The sequence below is a fragment of the Sciurus carolinensis genome, chromosome 1, assembly GCF_902686445.1.
Source record: "Sciurus carolinensis chromosome 1, mSciCar1.2, whole genome shotgun sequence".
Lineage (NCBI taxonomy): Eukaryota > Metazoa > Chordata > Mammalia > Rodentia > Sciuridae > Sciurus > Sciurus carolinensis.
Window position 1 is genome coordinate 197,517,114 of NC_062213.1, and position 23,075 is coordinate 197,540,188.

General features: G+C 56.6%; 1 protein-coding gene across 1 annotated transcript in view; it reads left to right on the forward strand.

Moving 5' to 3' along the window:
- The window catches only part of Padi2 (peptidyl arginine deiminase 2), a 43,141-nt gene extending 22,748 nt beyond the window's left edge, over window positions 1–20,393 (forward strand). The window contains exons 5-16 of the mRNA XM_047562735.1: window positions 1,083–1,200; window positions 1,573–1,698; window positions 7,200–7,378; window positions 8,381–8,484; window positions 8,873–8,984; window positions 9,757–9,864; window positions 12,246–12,397; window positions 13,901–14,045; window positions 14,773–14,866; window positions 17,313–17,398; window positions 18,091–18,219; window positions 18,968–20,393. Coding sequence (XP_047418691.1) covers window positions 1,083–1,200; window positions 1,573–1,698; window positions 7,200–7,378; window positions 8,381–8,484; window positions 8,873–8,984; window positions 9,757–9,864; window positions 12,246–12,397; window positions 13,901–14,045; window positions 14,773–14,866; window positions 17,313–17,398; window positions 18,091–18,219; window positions 18,968–19,201 — 1,587 coding nt within the window. The 3' untranslated portion in view covers window positions 19,202–20,393. The remainder of the gene's footprint in view (window positions 1–1,082; window positions 1,201–1,572; window positions 1,699–7,199; window positions 7,379–8,380; window positions 8,485–8,872; window positions 8,985–9,756; window positions 9,865–12,245; window positions 12,398–13,900; window positions 14,046–14,772; window positions 14,867–17,312; window positions 17,399–18,090; window positions 18,220–18,967) is intronic.
- The last annotated feature ends 2,682 nt before the right edge of the window (window positions 20,394–23,075 follow it).

Here is a 23,075-nt window from a genome sequence, read left to right on the forward strand (position 1 = left end):
GGGCAGTGGCCGAAGAGGATTGACCTTGGAGGAGGTGATCGCCTCCTAGAGACTGTCTCTTGAGGAGCCTGCAACCAGCATCTGGAAAACATTTGTCTTGGGAGATGAAATCCGTCAATGCCCGGCCTTCATTTTTACCCACTTTATCTCAGCCTCATTATCTTGGGAATTTCTCACTCTCCATAGCCATTAATATGTAAATCCAGGGAAGCTGCTCTGGTCTGGGGACCAGCCAGGCTTCCTGGAAGAAGGGCCAGCTGTGCTGAGACTAGAAGGGCGAATAGAGCTGACCGTCCAAAAAGGAGGGAAAGGAAGGCGTGAGTCCAGGCAGAGGACCAGGTGGGCAGAGGCCAGGAGCTGGGCACTTGGGGAGCGGAAGGGCAGCCAGTGGGTGGAACAGAGTGAGTGGGGACGAGGTGGGCGAGGGGCTGGAGGGCAGGCAGGTCCCCTGGGTCTCACAGGCCACAGCAGGGAATCAGGCTTAACCCTGTGTCAACAGGGAGGGCTGAACATAGGAAAGCGACCTGATGGGTCAGCTTTCCTTGTAGTCCTCTGGCTGGAGCGTGGAAAATGAGCAGCAGGAAGAAGCCAGGCGAGGAGGCGCAGGCCTGTGACCCCAGCACCTCGGCCAGCTGGGGCGGGAATCACGAGTTCCAGACTGGCCTGGGCAACTTAGTGAGACCCTGTCCTAACTGATACAAAAGGTCCGGGGATGTCGGTCGTGGTAGCGTGTCGCTGGGTTCAATCCCAGTACCGAGGAAGAGAGGGCGAAGCGCCCTGCGGGCCCGGCTGGAGCCCCTGGGCTGGAGCCCCAGGCCCCTCCTCAGAACGTCTGCTCGTTGCTCTGGCCTCCCCGGCTCCTCGCCACCAGGCACAGCCGCCTGTCCCGCGTGTCTTGGATGCACACATGGGTCCTCTCTGGGCATCAGACTTGGAATCCACCTTTTCCGGGTGGCAGCTGACCCCCCTCTCGGTGGCGGCTGCTCTTTAGCCACGTCCTGGGCTTCTCTCAGGTGTCCCTCAGGGTCTGCACTGGGATAGAGAAGAGGAGGCTGACCTGCCTCCCTGTCGCTTGCTTCCAGGCGTCCTGGACCTGGGGCCCCGAAGGCCAGGGGGCCATACTGCTGGTGAACTGTGACCGAGACACACCCTGGCTGCCCAAGGAGGACAGCAACGACGAGAAGGTCTACAGCAAGGAAGGTGCCGGCGGGCCACCCTGGGGCCAGGGAGGCAGGGAAGCCCTCACGCCCATCCCGGGCAGAGCCGCGGGCCGGCGGGCTGGACCTGGGCCTCCCGGGGATGAAGGACCCAAATGTCCACTTGTGCTCAAAGCAAAAGACAAAACAGTAAATACAGTTCACCTGGAACCATGTTTTTAAAAAATTACACACAGGGGTGGGAAAAGGACCGACAGGAAATCCCCAAATGGTTCATGGGAGGTCACCTCTGGTGCTGAGGTGGCGACCAGCGTCTTCCTCTCCTTTCCGTGGTTCCCAGGATGCACAGTCGTGGTGAGCCGGCCCTCCCGCAGCTGGTCTCCTCACACTAACCTCCTGTGCCTCTGCTCCTCAGACCTCAAGGACATGTCCCAGATGATCCTGAGGACCAAGGGTCCCGACCGCCTGCCAGCTGGATACGAAATAGTCCTCTACATCTCCGTGTCGGACTCGGATAAAGTGGGCGTGTTCTACGTGGAGAGTGAGTGAGCCCAGCCCCGCCCTCTGAGGCCACCACCCCCCAACCACCCGTGGCTCCTGCAGGTGCAGGTGACAGAGCATATACCTGGCCTCAGTACTTGGGGCCCGGAAGCTCTATCGTCCATGGACTTGGGAGGCTCCCCTGACATACACCTGTCCCACCACAGGAGGCTGTGGTGACCTGGCTCTATGTCCTTCTTCCTGATGGCCAGGGGAGACAGGGCTTTTAAGGTCTCCCTTCTCCGGAGTTCCGTCACCTTCAAGATTCCTGAGGCGAGGCGGGTGCCCCCTTCAGGTGGAATCTGGCATCTCCGCCTTTCTTCTTTTGCTACTGATTATTGACCCCAGGGGTGCTTAACCACTGAGCCACATCCCCAGCCCTTTTTATTTTTTATTTTGAGACAGGGTCTCACTAAGTTGCTGAGGCTGGCCTTGAACTTGTGATCCTCCTGCCTCAGCCTCCCGAGTCACTGGGGGCCATACTGCTGGTGCACTGTGCAGTATTCACTGCACCCAGCCATCTGCAACTTGTAAAGCCCCCCTAGAGATGCTGTGGGCAGCCTCCAGGAATTGACCCCTTGTTCTTCTCAATGGCGACAGAGTGTCCTGGGCCTCTGCTGTGCAGGGCTCTGCCCTGGAGCCAGTCCTTGGAGCCGCCTGCACTGTCTCACTTTCTATGAACATGCGTTGAGTCACCTCGGTGCCAGCGCCTGTCTCAAAGCCGGGATCCCTGCAATAAACACGACAGTCACAGCCTGCCCTTGGAAAGCTGCCCGCCTAGCCAGGGGGACAAAATAAATAGCACGGTTGGAAGAAATGAAATAGACGGAGTCCCAGAGCGTGGCGGGGCAGAGGGCCCGCTAGCTGGGTGGTCTGGGGAGGCGGTGTTTGAGCTGAGGCTCAAATGAACAGCGAGGAGGCCACAGCCCTCTGAGAGGGGCCGGCTCTGCAGAGCCGAGAAGGGGGCCATTCTGAGCCTGGGAGGAGCAGAAAAACCAGGCTGGGGGTGCAGGGATTCAAGTTCGGCGAGCTGGGCCAGGGAGCAGGGCCAGGGCGTGCAGACAGGGCTTGGGTTTTATTCTGAGTGCAGTGGGAAGCCATTAGAGGGCTTAAGCAAGGGACAGTCAAGGTCTGATTTATGTATTTATAAGCCTCACAGCAAAACAACTTTGCAGTGGACCATGGCTTGGGAGCTGGCTAGGGGACTGGACCTCGGGCTAGCCCTAGGGCCCAGTTTTGGACAGGATCATTAGAAAGGCTGTTACCCTGGGGAGGGGGCTCCCCTCAGGGAGTGATTTAGCCAGGACGCCAGTGGACACTAGCCACCCCTGCCAGCCCCCTTCTGATCCACGCTGGGCCCTGGGCAGTGACCTCCAGCAGGTTGGAATGTCCCTGGAGTCAGGCTGGCTTCACTGCCCCAGGGGGCCGGAGACGTTGATGTTTACGTGGTCCAGGCCAGAGTTGCCACGGCAGGAGGGGTACAGGCAGCACGGCAGACGTGGCCTTGAGGAAGACCTGCGGCCGAGGCAGGCGATGTCTGGGAATGGTCTAGAAGTCTCTGCCCTTGCTGAGGGGGATGGACTGGACGCAGGCCTGGCTCCACATTCGCCTCCCTCCCCCTCGCTTGCCATCCGAGATGGGTCCTGAGCAGGCAAGAAAAAAAGAGGACGATGTTCCCGGAGACTGCACTATCTGGCTGCCCATCCCCAGGGAGGGCCACTAACTGAGACAGTGGCCACCCTCCCCGTCAGATGCCCATAAAACGTGGCCTCCAGATGAATACTCTGAGCCGAGAGGAAGAGAAATAGCTCATCCAGGGCCCCGTTTCCTTCTCTTCCGCGGGAACATTTTCTGGACGTTGTCAAAATCTGCACCCAAGCCGGGCGGGGTGGTGCACACCTGTGATCCAGCAACTGGAGGGGCCCAGGCAGAACAGCAAGTTCAAGACCAGACTGGGCGATTGAGTAAGACCCTGTCCCAAAATCAAAAATAAAAACAGGCTGGGGATATAGCTCAGTGGTAAAGCACCTCCTTTAAATCCCAGTACGGCAAAAGAAAAGAAAATATCTGAATGTGCCTGTGGTTGAGAATGTGTGTGTTACACAGAGGTCACGTGGTCACCTGGGACCTGGCCGAGTCTGTCCCATTCTCCTGAAGAGCAAGGAACTGGGCTCAAGGGGTCCTGGGAGGGAACTGCGGGGCCAGGGAGATCTGCTCACAGCCGCACCCCGGGGTCCTCCTCTGCATGGGAGCCCCTACTGCCCCAAATGGCAGGGGGATGGAATGAGGAAAAGTCAGACCCTCTGCAGGAAATGGCTGCAGAAGGCTCTCTGTAAACAGCAGCTGTGCTTTTCTTGGAAATATTATGATTTTTTTTTTTTTTTTTTTTGTAGTGATTGGGTTGAGCTGAAGTCTTCAGTGCTCCTAGGAAGATTAGTGACTCAGGTCTGCCCAGAACCCCAAGAATTGGGGGCCGCACCTCTTCCTACAGGGACACCGTGACTGATTTGTCCCCATTTTCCTAGGACTTCCCTTTTAGCACTGAAAGTCCCTCAACTCAGGAAACTCCATGGGCCCTGGCAAAACAAGACAGTTGTCACCCTCTCAAGGAGTTGCCTGGGGGGTGGAATCATTCCAAAGTGACTGGCAGGGTCACGCCAAACCATACCACGTGGTGGCCAGCTGGGGCCAATGCCTGGGGCCGAGGGAGGAGAGGTCAGGGTGGCCGGCGGGCAGCGGGCCAGCCCAAGGCGCGAGGGCTGCTCAGATGAGAGGCATTGTTGGTGCCTGCAGGGAGAGCCAGCCATGCCAGGGTGGGGAGATCTGCACCGTGCACGGGGTACGGGGGACAGGCTCCTAGGGACAATGGCCGGGTTGTTCCTGTCAAGGAATCAATCTTCCTGGCACTGGCTCAGACTGCCAGAATGAGGCCCAGGATAGAGACACATTGTGAGTCACAGGGCACAAGCCACATGGGGCAGAGGAGCTGCCAGAGATGGACTACAATGTGCCCTCCCCGCAGACCCCTCCCCGGGCCAGATCGCTCTCTGTCCAAGACCCTGGTGGAGCCTTCGCCATCTGAGCCCCGGGACACTTGGTACCTGTGACTCCTGCAAACAGGGCCTGGCTTCCAGACCCGAGTCTCCTGAGCCTCAGCTTAAGTGCAGCCTGCACGTGGGTGGGGGAGAGGCGGAGGGAGGGGCGCTGTGTGCAGATGGATCGTGGGGACCCACTGGGGGAGGAGCCCTGGGCGCACACTGCCGGCTCGGGTCGGATGGACCTCTCCTTCTGTGTTGAGCTGTAACGAGGTCCTTGGGACGTCCTGGGTCTGTCTCCCCCTCACTTCTTGGACCTTCCCAAGGGAGCGTAGGCAAGATGCTGCTTCTTTGGCCAGGGCGGGCTGCCTCCGCCGCCTCTCCAGTGCAGCGCCTGCAGGCCCCTGCCCGGTACCCATGGTTACCTGGTTACCGAGGTTACTGAAGTGGCTGATGCTGTGCCATTTGCAATGACCCCATGGCACGGGTGCTGTTGTCCCCTGACAAGAGGATTCCCAGAGGTTTCCTAACCCGTAAAGCCTGGGTGGCATCTGAACCAGGCCTCTCTAATTTTGGAAGTTATGACCACTAGGGTAACTACCCACCCCTGGTGACCTATGACAGAGGTCTGGCTGGGCACTCTGTCCCACGGGGAGGAGACTGGGCTGTGTGGTTCGTCCCTTCCTTTCACAGGTTCTGATCCTGACACATCTGTACCAGGCGTGTTCTGGTTGCACGTTCCAAGCCCTGGGTGACGAGTCTTTAACCGTTATCGTTGTTGTTGTTGAAAGTACTAAGCTGAGCCTGATTCTGCCCCTCCAGCTCTGCAGGGCACAAAGAACCCCCTTCAAGAACTGTGTAGGGTCCTGCCTCCTTGGCTTTGCCCACGCAAGTATCTCCCCACACACCCCACAACCAACCCTGCCGCCCACAAGGGCGTCTCCAAAGCTGCCTTCCTCTGCTCAAATGCCTCCCTCCTTGCTTCCCTCCCGCCCACCCAAGTAACCAGACCTTCTCTCACCGCGTAGCTGCCATGACGACGCTTCCCGCGTGCGCGGTCTGAGCACTGATCATGGGCTGAGCACTGCTTCTAGGCACAGATGCTGCGTGGTGACTATCCGCCTCCCCAAAGGTCCCAGCCCATGCCAGTCACAGAGTAGTAATGCAATTCCTGAGGACTGGGGGTGTGGCTCAGTGGTAGAGGGCTTGCCTAGCACGCAGGAGGCCCTGGGGGGCACCCACAGCACTGGGAAAAAATAGCGGGGAGATGGTGCACACCTGTCATCCCAGCGGCTCTGGAGGCTGAGGCAGGAGGAGTGCAAGTCCAAAGCCAGCCTCAGCCACAGCGAGGTGCTAAGCAACTCAGTGAAATCCTGTCTCTAAATAAAATACAAAATAGAGGCTGGGGTTGCGGCTCAGCGGTAGAGTGTTTGCCTAGCATGTGTGAGGCACTGGGTTCGATTCTCGGCACCACATATAAATAAATGAAATAAAGGTCTATTAACACTAAGACAAATTTAAAAAAAAATACAAAATAGGGCTGGGGATGTGACTCGGTGGTCAAGTGCCCCTGAGTTCAATCCCCAGTACCCCACCCCCCCACACACAAAAAAAGATCAATTCACGTGCCTGAATCAGCCTGAAAATTCCCTGTTGGCCTCTCCTGTAGGGAGTGGTCTGGAAGCCCCTGGTTCATTCAGTAGACACTGATGAAGCACAAGCCAGGCGGAAGTGGGCCCGGCAGAGCTGGCTGCCCCACACGATCCTGTGCATCTAGAAAGACAGTAAAGGGCAACCGCCGTGGAAGCTCTGAACAGAGCCCCAGCTTGCGCTCTGGGGACCTGGGCGGGATTTCCACACAGGACACAAACCAAGACCTGCAGGAAGGAGGAACAAGACCGTTCCAGTTAGAGCCACAGGACATGACGGGCTGGAGGTCTCAGGGGGGCAGGAGCATTGACCCAGCCTGCTTCCCTCCCAACCATGAAAATCAGTGGCCAGAGACCAGGCACTGTGCATCTTTACTCTAGCGTGGCTTCCGTGACACAGGGGAATTGTTGGTACAAACAGGCACATTGGTGTTTTTACAAAGGGGTTGGGAGCTCAGGATTTAGTATTAGACGAGAATCAGAGTCCCAGCTGTCACCGACCAGAGGGCCTTGGACAAGCCACTTCTCTTTTCTGAGACTCGGTCTCCTCATCTGTGAAATGGGGAACGGCATCCTTCACCCCACCCCGGCTGTCCGGTCACCATCCATGAGAGAACCACTCATGACAGATGAGGAGGCCGGAGGCCCGCCAGGGCATGGCAGTGCTGAGACGGTGACAGACCCTGTGGTCACGCTGGTGGCATCTGCTGCTGTGCTTTCCTCTGTGTCTAGAGGACAAGTCCCCGGTCCCCGTCCCCATCGGTGACTTGGCCTCCTGCTGGCGGAGCTGGGGCCTGACGTCGGTCCTTCCCCTGCAGACCCGTTCTTCGGCCAGCGCTACATCCACATCCTGGGCCGGCGGAAGCTCTTCCACGTGGTCAAGTACACGGGCGGCTCCGCGGAGCTGCTGTTCTTCGTCGAAGGCCTCCGGTTCCCGGACGAGAGCTTCTCGGGCCTGGTGTCGATCCACGTCAGCCTGCTGGAGTACATGGCCGAGGTGAGGGCTCCAGGACCCCGGAGGGGCTGCCCTGGGGCCAGAGGGCCACTCCCAGGAGCCCAGCCACGTTCCTCTGCCCTGGTCCAGGCCTAGAGCCACACGTCCACAGGGTCCTGTGCATGCTCTGGGCTCCTCGTCCTTGGTGCAATCCCAGGAATCCCCAGGGAGGATTGCTGACCCTCCCCCGGCCTGTGCCCTGGCCGCCCTCCTCCCTACAGCAGTGTGGCCTGGTCCTGAGGCAGAGCCCCGCGGGCAGCCCAGGCTCTAACCAGGCCACACCTGTGAGTTCTGCCCACCTCCGACCGCGGGCCCTGTTCTGCCCGTGTTACACCAGCTCCGACCATAGGCTCGACCTCAGATCTGGCCTCAGGTGGGGCCCTGCCCTGTGGTTAGCATCTCGGATATTTGCTTTGGTTTGTGGAAGCTGCAGGAGGAGGAGTGTGCCCGTCCCCTAGAGAAGCCCCTGGCCGAGGGCACAGCCTGGGGACCAGAGCCTCAGCACAAGGACCTTGCACCCCAACCCTCGCTCAGGAAAGGGGAGGCACTGGCTGCTCTGGCAGACACAGATGCCCATCCCTGTTTTACCCCTGCATCCCTCTGGGGCAGGACAAAAGGGATCCGCAGACAGCCGGCTCTGGCTGGGATGTCGGAGGATACACTGGAGTCTGACTGCCCCGGTTTGAATCCTGGCTCAGCCACCCGATACCCTGGGCAGGTGAACTAACCTGTTCCTGAGTTTCCCTGTCTGAAAAGTGAGAACTCCAGTAGCATCCACCCCTGCAGCTCTTGTAAGACAGAAATAAATTGGTGCACGGGCACAGGGCCTGGCATACAGTAAGTGCTCAATAAATGTACCATCGCTTTCAGTCTCACCCCTCTGGAAGGCTGGAGTGGAGAGACCCTGAGTACAACCTTCACGGTGCTGGGGTGCAGCCTCAGCCTGCCAGCGCACTCTCCCACTGAGTCACATCCCAGCCCCCAGTGAGACTTCTCTCCCACCAGGGGATCCCCCTGACACCCATCTTCACGGACACCGTGACATTCCGGATTGCACCGTGGATCATGACCCCCAACATCCTGCCTCCCGTGTCGGTGTTTGTATGCTGGTAAGGGGCAGCCGCGGCCCAGCGCTGACCTTCAGGGTCAGGCAGACCTGAGTGCGGGTCCTGGCTCTGCCGTCCCAGCTGCGTAACCTGGAGCCAGTCCCAGCCTCCGTGCCAGGCACGGCTCTCTTCTCGAGTCTGGGGAATCCAAGATGTAGGACTCGGGGCGGGCGGGGGCGGGGGGGAGTCCCCTCCGCATTCTCTGTCCATGACCTTGAAGTTGATGGGTTGGCATGACCCTTGATGCTAGCGGCCTTTGTGAAGGTGACCATGAACCCAGATGTGGCCTCATCTGCCCAGCTCAGACCACAGGTCGGCTCTTGCCTGACCACAGAGGGTGACCCTGTCCCCCTCACCCTTCCTCCGGCCTCCTCTTCCCCTCACCCCACAGCATGAAGGACAACTACCTATTCCTGAAGGAGGTGAAGAATCTGGTGGAGAAAACCAATTGCGAACTGAAGGTCTGCTTCCAGTACATGAACCGCGGCGACCGCTGGATTCAGGCAAGGAGCCCAGCCGGGGCTGGGAGGGATGCCCCAGGGTCGGGCCAGCGGAGCTGGCTGAGTGTCGCGCTGTGACCTGCATACGTGCACAGACATGCGTGGATACGTCAGCTGGCTGCAGTGTGGCTTCTTGTGTAGCAGAGGGCTGTGACCCACCTAGGTGTCCCTCCATGGGGCCTGGACGACAGCATGCAGTGAGGTCTAGGTGACACTAAAAAGAATGAGGCCAGTGGGTGACTATGGATACAGAACACACTTCACCCTGACCTGAAGGATGTAGCCATTTTTTGGGTTGAAGCTGGGTGCACTGATGCACACCTGTAATCCCAGTGACTTGGGAGGCTGAGGCAGGAGGATCGCGAGTTCAGAGCCAGCCTCAACAACTTAGCGAGGCCCTAAGCAACTCAGCGAGGCCCTAAGCAACTCAGCGAGACCCTGTCTCAAAGTATAACAAAGAGGGCTGAGGATGTGGCTCAGTGGTCAAGCACCCTGGGTCCAATCCCCAGTACCAGGGAAAAAAAAAAGTAGGTCGACAGCAGTTAAGAGATCTCTGTGCTATGCAGAGGCAGTCTGTGCAAAGAGGCGACCCCAGTTCACTTGTGGGGAGGAGACTGGGGACAGGGAGGCGGGGTTGAGGGAGTCACACTGCTGGCTCTGAGGCCCTCTGTTTTCTGAGATTGGCCCACGTATGCAAATGCCCCATTCCCTGGCCAACTGATGTGCACAGGCGTCCCCTGGGCTCCACTGACTGCTCTCCTTGATGTCCCCACAGGACGAAATTGAGTTTGGCTACATCGAGGCCCCCCACAAAGGCTTCCCTGTGGTGCTGGACTCCCCCCGGGACGGGAACCTGAAGGACTTCCCGGTGAAGCAGCTCCTGGTGAGAGGTGGACGGCTCCCTGGGGGCTGCTGCTAGGGACCCTCAGGAAACAGCCATCAGGAGAGCCGGGCGCCCTGACTCACTGGTCTGCAGCCTGGGACCTGTCTTCTCATCTGCAGCAGGGGTCAGCTGGGAGAGTGGCCACCATCATTGATGTGTTCTCCAAACAGGGACCACTTCCTGCAGGAAATGGGAAGGGTGGGAGACAGGGGAGACCCGGTTCAGAGGCCCTGGCCTCTGCGGCTGCCCCACCTCCAACTTAGAGCGTATTAAGTTTCACAGAAGAAAAATACAGTTACGCAGTTGTCAAAAAGCATGGCTCTGACTCCAGAGCGCGGCAGGGCCTCGAGGCTGTGGTCTTCAGCACAGGTGGGTCTTATTTAACGCAGTCTGACTCCTCCGAGACCATTTTCACGCCCCTTTTCTGCCCTCGGCCACCACCATGGTGTGAGGGCAGAAAGAATTGAAGTCAGTCTCCCTGTCAGATGTCAGGCAGCTCAGAGGCGACCCTGTGCCGGACTCCTACCCGCTCCCTGAGAACGCCCTCCCCTGGAGTCCCCGAGAGAGGAGAGGACAGAGCCAAGGGTGTGAGCCCAGCTCTTGAATGCCCAAGGACCCTGGCCTTGTGCAACGGTCCCTTAGCACAGTGGGACCTCGGACAAGCAACTTAACCTCCAGGAGCCTCAGTTTACTCCTCTGTAAAAAGGGGAGAGAATTGGTGTTGGTCTCATAGGACTGTTGTGACGATCAAAGAAATGCAGAAATCAGTACGTCCCCAACACGGTGACCATTCTTAGCCGTTGCTATGGTTTTTATCCTGTAGCCCTGGACGCTGCCCATGTCCCCCAGCACTGCAGGGCGTAAAGTCAGATGACCACCAGCAGGGCGGCCACAGCGTGGGAGGCTTGACCTGCCCCGGCTCTGCCCTGGTCCCAGCTTCCTCCAGTGTTCCCAAGGCCCCGGGCTGCACTGTCCTGGAGGCCAGCCAGGCCTGGCTTTGTGCTGCATGCTGACCCACTTGCAGGTGCTGTGAAGCTCCGCCTGCAGCCTCCAGCAACCCCAGCCAGCACCGCCGCCAGCTGGGGCAACTGCAGCCACCCGCCCCTGTGGCAGGCTGTCTCAGCCGGGCCAGCACAAGCCTCCCATTCCAACTTGTTTTTAAAGGGATTTTTGTCAGATGAGCTTCGTCCCAACCCCAATGCCAGATCTCCCAAACAAGATCCCTATATTATTACCCCCCAAATCATGAAAGGAACCTTAAAATTCAAGGCATCAGGAGTTATATTTTGTGCTCCAACCCCCGTTTATTGGCACTCCATGCTAAGAAGGATTCTGAGGCTACTCTGGGCCCAGTGGTCAAGCGTGATTGTTGGGGACGGGTTGGGATGGTGTGTATGTTACATTCCTGCCAATTCTGCATGTATCGGTCAGCATTTACTAGTTAAGGTGCAGTAACAAGCAACCCCCAAATCTTAGTGACTGACAACAGAGGTTTGCTTCTTGCTCACACTCCATGTTGATGGCTAGTGGGTCATCTGTGGCTCTACTTCCTCGTGCCTTCCTCATCCTACAGCCTCAGTCTGCCTCATTCTAGATCATTCTAGAGTCTTGGCCCACCTCATTCTAGAGTGTTCTAGAGCCTCTTTGTGCTTCATTCTGGGGTGCTCTAGAGCTCCAGCCTGCTTCATTCTAGAGCATTCTAGAACCTGAGTCTGCTTCATCTAGAGTCTCGGCCCTCCACATTCTAGAGCATTCTAGAACCTCAGTCTGTTTCATTCTAGAATCCAGAGTCACAGCCTTAGTCCGAGAAATGCCATTCTGCCAGCACATGAAGAAGAAGGTGGACAGACACACACAGAGACTCTTACGGCTTCTGCTCACAGTTGACATGCATCCCTTCTGCTTGTATTTTATTAGCTAAAGCAAGTCACGTGACCCTGACCCTAGCCAGGATGCAAAATTCTCTTACTGGGAAGGGGACAGAGAATCCCTGGGAATAATGATTCAGTCTCCCCGCTGCCTCAGGCCACCTTCCTCTACCCCTTGTATAGATGGGGAAACTGAGGGTCCGGGAAATTGAGGGATGAGCAGGAAGCTAACAGCACATGAGGCCTAATCCCGGGACACCGCCGCGCATCTGTTAGGAAGAGGCACAGAGACCCAGATGCGCACCCTCCTCTCCCATGCGTGCGCATCAGCATGCTCGCCCGCTCAGCCTCCCCTGCTCTTTGGTGGAAATAGGATGTCGCTGGGCGGCCCTGTTGGAGGCCACGGGCCACAGCACCGGACCCTGGGTGGTGAGGGAGCCGTCGACAGAGGGAGGCTGCTGGGGCTGAGGCCCGCCTGTGGGAGGCTTACGGCAGGTGTCGCCCTCTACCCAGGGCCCGGATTTCGGCTACGTGACCTGGGAGCCCCTCTTCGAGCCTGTCACCAGTCTGGATTCCTTTGGGAACCTGGAGGTCAGCCCCCCAGTGACTGTGAACGGCAAGTCGTACCCCCTCGGACGGATCCTCATCGGCAGCAGCTTTCCTCTGTAAGAGAACCAGGGGGAGCTGGGGCGGTGGCCGTGGGGGCGCCTGATCCCGCTTTGGGGTGGCCTGGTGGCTCCTGTGTGGTGTCAGTGCCTGGGAGAGTCCCCTGCCGTGCTCTGTTAGTGTGCAGTCACGCCCGGAAAGAAGACAAGCTAGCCTCCACGCCTCAGTGTGAATTAGGACCTACCGCACACACAATGGCTCTCTGCCCCAAAGGTGAGGGTGTGTGACGAGGTTGTCACCCAGGTGGGGAAGGAGTGGAGGAGGCCAGTGAAGAGACACTGATGGAGGTTGAATAGGAACACATCCGTGAATCCTCGGGGCTGCCCATACAGAGAGACACGAGAAGACAGCCCTGACCCCAGAAGCATGAGTCACTGGCTCCTTGGCCAGTGCCCGCTGCCCCACTCCCTGCCCCGCCTCCAGCAACGGAAAGGCAAGCTCTTGAGCAGGACAGTGGCGAGGGAGAGAGAACTTGGGTTCTCACGTCACGAAAAGGCTGCCAGGAACCCGCATGTGTGGGACCAGCCAGGATCCGGACACCAAGTCCCTCTGAGCTACATGGGATGCTGTGGCTCCTGCGGGACAGGCAGTGATCGTGTGCCCACCCTCCTCCTCTTGCCCCTCCATTCAGCGGTCACTTGTCCATTCAGCAACTGTTTTCTGAGCACCAGCCAAGTGCCAAGCCCTATCCCTGCCCTCAAGGAGACAGACAAGGTCACAGACATGCAAATAGGAAATGGGTGAACAGCGAGAGGAGGAGGGGAAGGGAAATGGGGCCCAAGGAGGACCCCTAAGCCCCCGGGAGCTTTGAGGGGGGCTCCTTAAATACACAGCCAATGGGGTGCCAGGCACTGTCCCAGGCTCTTATAAAAATCAAATAGAGTGGGATGCTAAGGGGTTCCAGCACAGGCGAGAAGGAGCAGGCGTGGAGCTGAGGAGGAGGCAGCCAGGGAAGATTGGGGTGGAGGAAGCAGATGACCAGCCATCCAGGAGGGCCAGGCAGGAGCCAGGTCAGACCTGCCCTAAGGACCGAGGGTCATAGTCTAAGGGTGTGGTGAGATTGAAGACCCCGGGGAGTCTAGAAGTCAGGAAGGGCTTCCTGGAAGAGGTGTCTCTTGAAGCAATTAAAGAGAAAGCGGAAGTTAGTGTCCCTCAGAAGCAATGGACTAGGGCAGATTCGGAAGCCATCCCACCTCCCAGTCCCCTCCAGCAGCCCAGGCCGGACTCCGGAGCACAGAAGCTGGTCTTCCCCTGCTCACTGGCCCCTTGAGGGCTGAAGCCCAGTTCCGCCCTCACCCAGGTGGCAGCTGAGGCTAATGCACCCCTCCTTCGCCCTGGGCTCAAACGCCTATCTGCCTGCACCAGGGTCTCAGCCCTGTGGCTCAGGCTCCTGCCTGCCACCTCACGACACCACGCTGGGTCCAGCGGGGTCCCAGAGGCCCTCTGCAGCGGAAGGCAAGGGGCAGCCTTCTGAGGGGTGCCTCCTCTCAACCCTACCCCAGGTCCGGCGGGCGGCGGATGACCAAGGTGGTGCGCGACTTCCTGCAGGCCCAGCAGGTGCAGGCGCCCGTGGAACTCTACTCGGACTGGCTGACCGTGGGCCACGTGGATGAGTTCATGACCTTCATCCCCATCCCAGGCACAAAGGTGAGCCAGTCCCCAAGACTGAATAGGAAAGGAGAGTAGAGGACCCTAGTACTACTGGCCCTTGCTGGCAGAGGGCAGGGTCTAAAGGAAACCGCATGGAGGAAGAAGGAAGAAGGCTGAAGCTGGTTGGTATGTTGTAGCTGTGGCAGGTAAATTTTAACCCAAGAAACCCAAAATATTGGCATTTCAACATGTAATCAATACAAAAATTATTAATTCATCATTTTCCATTCTTTGTTCATACTAAGTTTTCATAATCTGGTATTTTATTCATATACCACATCTCAAGTGAAGATTAGCCACAGTTCCAGTGTTTAATATCAGGACACTAGTGGCTACTGTATCGGCCATACCATGCTAGAGAGCCAGGCAGTGTGGGTCTGTGGTCTGGGTAAAGGTTCTTCCATTTCATGAAGTGAAAGGAATGGCCGCCACTTCATGCCCAGGACAGCCTGTGCAAATGGTGTGGCCCTGTGGCAGCTTGGAGAAGTTCTTCCACTCTGTCCAAGGCCAGCTTGGACTCTGACCTTTGACCAGATGATATTGTCAAAATGGATGAAGGGTGAGAAATAGTCCTTGAGACAGACAAAACCCACCTGAGCAGCCAGGGCAGCCCAGCGTCGGGTGGCAGGGGATGTGCAGATGGGCTCTGGATCCTCGGGCCAGGGCTCCCTCCTGCTCCTTGGCCACCTTCCCTGCTGACACTGTGCCACGCAATGTCTTGCAGGAATTCCGGTTGCTCATGGCCAGCACCTCAGCCTGCTACAAGCTCTTCCGGGAGAAGCAGAAGGAGGGCCACGGGGAGGCCATCATGTTCAAAGGTGAGTGGCCATGGGGCCTGGCCAAACACTGGGAAAAGGGAGCCCCGGAGAGACCCTCAGGGGATGGACCCATGCACGCGCTGTCCCTGTGTGCCCAGCTCCGCTTCCCTGGGCATCTGGCCCACCCTGGGTGTAGGAGGCACCATGGTGGGGACAGCCCTGGCCTCTCGCCTCCCTTGCTGTGACCAGGCGGACATGGAGCCGTCCACTGCCGCTTACTGTCATCAAGAGCCCAGGTGCCCCTTCAGCACCTTGCGTATGCTTTACATGGTCAAGACCAGCGGAGAGTTAAGGGCCCCAAAGCCAGCTCGCACTGTGCACTCAGAGAGCTGTGCTTTAGAAAGAGTGAGAGGAAAACGGACCCCATGCAGTCAGTCCAGGAAGACAAAGGGCTTTGGCAGACAGACGCGCGGTCAGGCATCGTCGCCATGGGTGCGGGTGAGAAATGGTCTGCTGAATTTAGAGAGCCACGTAACTGGGACAGTCGTAGACAGGGATGAGGTTTGCACTTAAATTAATCATGAAAAAAGTCAGAAAGCTGATCAGGTGCAGACGACCAGCCAGGTTAGAGAGGAAAGGGCAGGTTCTATTGCTTTTTTGTTGTTGTTTTTATTGTGGCAAAATGCACATAACCTATTTATCGTTTTACAATTTCTAAGTACAGAAGTCAGAGACATTAATACATTTAGAGCTGGGCTCAGTAAAGCAAACCTTCTTGGGAAGCTGAGGCAAGAGGATGGTAAATTCAAGGCCAGCCTCCACAATTTGGTGAGACCCTGTCTCAAATTAAAGAAAAAAGACCGGGATGCCGCTCAGTGGCAGAGTGCTTGCCTAGCATGTGCAAGAAATAACAATAGCGGTCACAATGTGGAATGACCGTCACCACCGCCCACATCCACTGTTTCTGAAGTTACTTTTTGCCCCGTTCAGCCCTGATATCTCTCACACCCAAAGGCCTGTCCCCAAGGCTGGTCAGCAGTTATACCACCGTCCTCCACATCCAAAGACAGTGGCCCTGCCCTGCCTTCGAGGACAGACAGGACCAGTCTAAGACGCTGCCCTTTTGTGATTCCCGCCAATGGGAAGTTTCTTCTTGGATTGGCGTGTGTGAGTCTCGACTTTCTGGAGACTTCCGTTCTACATTAAATGTGCCCCAAAGCTACCCATAGATACAAACCCACTACTATTTTTATGCTAATAAGGGTGAGCAGTGGGTGGAAGCAGCTCAGGCACAGGGTCCGACAGCCCCGTCTCTGTATTTCTGGCGGGTTGCCGCGAACCGAACCAGGCCCACACACAGCGCTCTGCCACTGAGCTGCACCATGGGGACCTCTCTGCCATGTCCCGTGGGGAGGAGAAAAGGGTTAACTGCCAGAGGAGGATGTTGGCAGTTTTTCTATTCCCCAAAAAACTTATCTACTCAATAAACACACGGGAGCCAATGCTTTTTTAAGGGAGAGGGGGCGTGACGGGTCTGGCCATACCAGCTCTGGCCTCTTAGGACAACAACTCGCCTAACTCTCCTTTATTTATAATATAAGGTAAAGGGGACAAGGACCCAGAGGAGCTGCTTCTGTGACAGACAGGATAGGGTGGACTTAGGGGCGCCATCCTCTTAGGGGGAAAATTCCAGGAGACAAGGAACCACTCCCACGCAGCGCCACTTGCTTCCCGGCAGTTCCTAGAAGCCAGGCCTCTGCGTCCCATAGCTCGGCCTAGTCTGATTCTGCTACATAAGGACGGCTTCCCGCACTGAACCCCGGCCCAGCCCCGATCTCTTTGCTGCTGTCAAGCTGCAAGTCTGGGAAGTGCCAGGGACCAGCCAGCTCTTGCTAAACCAGGCAAAGGTGAAATGCAATAGGTGCAGAGGACAGGCTCTGGAATCAGACTGCCCGGCGTAGCTCAGCCGCTCGCTGAGCAAGACCTTGGGTATGCCACGTGGCCTCCCTGTGCCTCAGTCTCCCCCCTTCCACGGTAGCAGCGACGAGTGAGTCAGTCTACACAGAACTTTCAGAAGATGGTGCTCAGTCAGTGTCGGTCATGGTCAGTCGGCTAAAGCCACAGGGCCGTCCTGTGGAGCAGGAGGAGAGGTAGGCCTGTCCAGGGCAGGCGGCGAGCATAAGGCGGGCCTGAACATGGGGAGAGTGGTTTCTGCATCTGCCACACTCAGCCTGGTGCCGCCGCCCCTAGGAGCACCCCACCCCCTGGCCAGACCGAGAGCAGGGCTGCCACTTCTCTCCTGGCTCAGGTGACGAGACCGACCCAGGAGAAAGGAGTGCGCCCCGCTCTCCCCGGGCAGAGGGGCCTGACTTCCCTGGCGTTGCTCGCCTGGCCCCAGCCTGGCCCCAGCCTGGCCCTGCCCCCGTCCTCCATTCCAGTCCAGCAGTTAGCTAGACGGAGCCCCCGCCTGGGCGTCTGAGGCCTGACTGCCCCCCGTCGCCCACAGGTTTGGGCGGCATGAGCAGCAAGCGGATCACCATCAACAAGATCCTGTCCAACGAGAGTCTGGTGCAGGAGAACCTGTACTTCCAGGTGAGGGCGGTCAGGGGCCCAGGGAGGATCTGGACATCCACCCTCACACCTCAGGGCTTCTGCAGAGGATGCCAAGGACTCAGGACTCGGACCCCGAGCGCTTCAGCACCAGAAGGGCCTCAGGGGAGCAGGGGTGAGGTGGATACCAGGGAAAACCATGGAAGGCCTCCCTGGCTATTTGAAAGCTGCCTTGATTCTAATTTCCCCTCTGTGACCGTTTCTTGGTCTCAGTGGTCAGTCTGTGGCCACTGCTTTTGGCAGTAGGATCCTGGGCAATTCGCTAAGGACTCTCTGCCTTTGGTTCCCTGGTGTCTGCCTCCTGGGTTGGAGCTGAAGTAGCTGGTCTCTGGCAAGTGCTTGGGACTGTTACCCCTAGCGTCCCGTCCACTCTTACCTCCCGAGGTGGCCTGCGGGGGCCCCAGAGTTACCGTGTGGGGAGCGCTTAGGCTGGGGTCTGGCTCATAGTAGGTGCTCATAAGTGAGAGTTGCTGGTATTATTTCTGGAACCTTCCTCTGAGTTGCTACATCCTTACCACTGTCCCTGAGCGCTGGTGGAGGGGCAGTGGGAGATGTGGTGGGGTGTCAACTAAGTGCAGGAAGTCCCTCTGCTGTGCCAAGGCCCTTGGCCCGAAGCTGCAGACAAGGTGACTGGTGTGTGTCCCTCGCCTGCATGTCCTGCTGTCCCCACCCAGCGCTGCCTGGACTGGAATCGTGACATCCTCAAGAAGGAGCTGGGACTGACGGAGCAGGACATCATCGACCTGCCTGCTCTGTTCAAGATGGATGAGGACCGCCAGGCCAGAGCCTTCTTCCCAAATATGGTGAGACCCCAGACCCTACCCTCACCCCACGCCCAGTAGGAGGCAGCCAGATCCAGAAGGAGCCCTGACAGAAGCTATTCAGTCAGGAGGCCCAGATCAGTCCAGGGTGAGCTGCTGTGTGACCTCACCCAAGGCACTCGCCCTCTCTGAGGTCCTCAGTTCCCTCCTGGGGGTGATACGCTTGTCCTAGCTGCCTCGCTGGGGTACCGAGCATCCTATGCCTCATCAGATAGGAAAGTGCTTTGCCTAAGGTAAAAAGTCCTCTAGGTACAGGAGGGAGTCTTGTTACCATAGAGGGGAGTTTCTGTGAGGTAGAAAGCAACTTGATCAAAACACACACACACGGGCTGGGGAGATAGCTCAGTTGGTAGAGTGCTTGCCTTGTAAGCACTAAGGCCCTGGGTTCGATCCCCAGCACCAAAAAAAAAAAAAAAACACACACACACACACAAATGCACGTATAAGCCCACGTGTGTAGTATCCATGTTCGTTCTGATGTGTGTGTTGCATGTACACCCATGTGAACACACACACGTGCACACTTTTGCACACACATACATACACAGCAGGTTGTCTGGTTTTCCACTTCAGCCCTGCCATTTATGAGTTGCTTGGCCCCCTCTGTGCCTCAGTTTCCCCATCTGTAAAGAGGGGTTCGTTGTGGTACCTTCTTCATCGGATTGGGGAAGGAGGCTTAGCTCAGGGCACAGATGTAGCCGGTGCCCACTGAGTGCCTGACCCTGGGCAGGTGAACATGATCGTGCTGGACAAGGACCTGGGCATCCCCAAGCCGTTCGGGCCCCAGGTGGAGGAGGAGTGCTGCCTGGAGATGCACGTGCGCGCCCTGCTGGAGCCCCTGGGCCTCACCTGCACCTTCATCGACGACATCTCCGCCTACCACAAGTTCCTGGGCGAGGTGCACTGCGGCACCAACGTCCGCAGGAAGCCCTTCGCCTTCAAGTGGTGGCACATGGTGCCCTGACCTGAGGGGGCCCCGGAGCGTCCCTCCTCCCGGAGTCCTCCAGGCCGCTCGCACCCCGCAGGCCCTTCCCCTGCCTGACCTGACTGGGTGGTCCCCCTGGGAGACCTACGGGGAGCAGGGTGAGATTTGGGGTACCTGTACCTTGCCCTCCCTGGGAAGGGCCTCGGTGTCCACTGAAGCCACCCCCAGTGGCTTCACCTTGGTCCCACCTGAAAGTAGCTGGGCATTTGACCACGCTCTCTGGAGGCCTGGCGTGAGAAACAAACCCCCCCCAAAAAAAACCATCCCCAAGAATTTCTAGTCTCGGTTTCAAATTGGAAGGAGAGTCTGGGCTCACGGGCTCTTCCAGAAGCCAAGCCCTGAAGTTCAAGGTGGAGCACATGGAAGGGCACCCCAGGTCCTAGACCAACCTGGGACTGCACCCTTATTTCAAATTCGCCTCCCTCAGCGTCTCCAGGTGGCCACCTCCCGTCCATTCCTTACCACCTCTCAGCCCTCTTGGCTTTCTCTCTGCAATGCAGACGCCAGAGCCCTCCTTGCTCCCTGAGGGCCCAGGAATGTAGCCCAGAACCTTCCCTGGACACCCATCTTATCACAGCTGGTTTCTCCACTTGCTCCTCTTGCTCCCCAGGGGACTGGGCTCCCTCTCCCCAGACCAGCATCCCTGAGCCTGAGTTCGGCGTCTAAAGGTGCCCAGTCAACTCCCTCCACCTTCTCCTGCCTGGTCCTCGAGTCTCTTCAGTCTCCAACCTCCCTCCCCCCACCAACTCAGGTCCCGTTGCTCCTACTACTGTCAACTAGACGCCGGCTTCTTTACCACCAGCCAGATTCAGACCTTCCCTAGGGCATTAGAAACAATCCACCCCTCCTCCTAGACCCCAGACCCAACACAGAAGGACCCTGGCCTCACCTCCAACACAAACAGCCCATTCTAGGTCAGCCGCTGGCCTTCAAAGTGGACAGATTATCCCGCTAAAATTCACCCGTGTGTTTGCCAAAGACTCACCCAGTGAGATAAATCCCAATAAATTCCCTGCCTCCAATGAAAAGAGTTAACTTCAGCTTTAAAAAAGCTCCTTTAGAACCAGGAGCATAAGTAAATTATAATTTCGTTTTGAAGGTTAAAAAAAAAAAAGAACTATTTTGTAACCAATGAACACGTTGTTCATAAATCTGTGTTCTTGGGGAACAGGATTTTCACTTGGGATTATTTCATTCAACCACTCACTAAGCACTAGTTGCATGGTCACTGAGCTCAGGCACAATGCCAGGCTCTGAGAACAGCAAACTGGGCATGGAACCAGTCAGTCCCTAAGGCAAAGAACCTAGGTTGCGATGCCCAGCCTCGGGCCGGGGATGTAACTCAGCATAGAGCACCGGCCCAGCACGTGCAAGACTCTGGGTTCCATCCCCAGCACTGCCCAAAGTAAAAATTGTAAAAATTAAGAATAAATTAAAAAATAATGAATGGCCAGACTTTAGCCCTTCTGGTGATGTGCTCTTTAGAGATGCCACTTTATTCAGGAAATGCTCAGGGCACAAATCTTCCTCAAAGTCACTGACTCCATGAAATTGAGGTGGGGGGTCATCTTCAAACAGGTCCCTTTCCAATCCAGCTGGGCCAGTACCACCTCTCAGAACAGACCCTAGAGCCTCAGAAGCTTTGTCCCCACTCTGGGGACTGTGGCTCCTGCTGGATCTTCTCTCCAACACCAGAACTGAAAACACAAGTGCCTATCGGAGGGTAGCGTCTGGAGACTTGGTCATGTGTGTGCGTTTGGTTAATGTGGGTTTGTGGGCTTTCTTTTATTTTTATCTAGTCTACATTAAGGGGAAGTGAGCACCCACCACGTGCAGCCTGTGTGTCTTTGTAGATTGTCCTAAAGCTCCCCCCGTCCTAAGTCAGTGACCTCTGAAGTTTCTGGAACCCCCAGCACTCAGACACTGTCCTGTCCCAGCTCACTTGCCCACCCAGTGTAGCTACCCTTGACTGGACATACCCCGTGGCCTCAGCCCTCTTCCCCACCTCCGCCTTCTATAAATGTCGGCCTAGAACACACTTCTGTGTTGCACAACCCAGCCAAGTTCCTGTTTCGATCTGGATTTTGAAATATGCTGTGTAAGGGGGTGTCATGAAGACGGCCAGGGCTGGGCACAAGTTCAACTTTCTAGCAGAGGCCATGATGGAGATGGAAAGGTGTTTGCAGAAGAGCGTGACTAAGAGCGATAAATAAACGGTCCGAGGGGAAATCCTGAGGCTCTGCGCATGCGGTTCTTTGCGGCTTCCTAGACGTGGCCCCGAGTGAAACAGACTTCCTGGGCCCATCTGGCCCTGAAGCTCCTGCTGTTCTGCACACAGGTCCAGGCTCCCCGCAAGGGTGTCCCAAGCATCTGGAATCCCATGTACACTCAGTGTCTGTGTGTCACATGGCCGCGTCCCAGGGTCAAGACCCACCCATGGTAAGGTCACTGTGCATTTCCAGAGGGGTTTCTCAGAAGCAGACCCTGAGATGAGCATTTGGGAAGAAGTGGTTTATTTAAGAACGTGTCCCCAGGAGAAGCCAGTAAGGGAATTGGGCGAGTAGGACGGGGAAGGAGAAGCAGAACGAAGGGTGACTTCAGGTGCTGCCTCAGCCTGATCCCTGAAGAGCTGGAGCAGACATGGCACTGGGAGGCAAGTCCGGCACATCTGCACCAGGCAGTCTGGGCCCTGGGGCCTCTGGCTCTCTGAAGGGGCGTGGCCACCATAGCCCACAGGGAACCATCTAGAGAAGATCATGTCTGTAGATAGGAACTAGTCACAGGGGCTGGAGATGGACTCACAGAAGCAAAACTGGTGTGGGCAGGGCACAAACCACGTCCACTACTCCGGTTACTCCATGTTCTTACACAGGAATCATTAAATGCAGGTTTTGTGATTTGACCCATCATATGGTGATCCAGACAACTCAGCCGCGATCTACCAGGGTCTCGGTGAACAAATCCCTGAGACCCTAACATGGAGCCACCAGTTGGCTACTGGGCCTCCTAAGCTCCTTGGGATACATCTGGGCCCCTCTCACTCCTCAGGCCCATCTTGGGTTTCTGGACTGATGTGTTTTAAGGGGCCAACACCAAAAGGAAATCACTGGTTCTTGTACTTCCAGGTTTAACCCAGGGTTCAGCCCTACGAGATCATTCTTCCCTCCCTGCTTCTATTTAAATTAATACATAATAATGGCGCATATTTGCAGTACAGAATGATATGTATATACAACGGATAATGATCAAATCAAGGTAATTAGTATTTCCATCTTCTTAAACATCAATCATTTCTTTGTATCAGAAGTCTTCAAACTTCTCTCTTTTAGTTCTTTATAAAATGCATGACCCTGTATGGTGGCGTGCACCTCTAATCCTAGCCACTCCAGAGGTTGAAGCAGGAGGATCAAAAGTTTGAGGCCAGCCTCAGCAACTTAGCAAGACCCTATCTCAAAATAAAAAACAAGAAGGGTTGGGGATGTAGCTTAGTGGTAAAGTGCCCCTAGGGTCAATCCCCAGTACCAAAATTAATAAAAAATAAAATATGTGATAAATTTCTGTAAACTATAGCCATCCTACTGTACTGCAGAACACTAGAATTTATTCCCTTATCACGTCGTAATCTGGTATTCATTTTACAGCTTCTATCTCCACCCCGCCCCCCTCCAACCCCTGCCTTTTTATACCCAACTAAGGTGGTTCAAGTCACAGAAGGCTGATGGTCTTTAATAGTTTCCTGATCCTCCCACTTCTAAACCTCCTCAGGGGATGTTGGTGTGTTCAACAAGTTTATCCTGGTACTATTTTCACATCTTGGCCACTCCCTTACCTCAAGATTGCTGAAGATCACTCT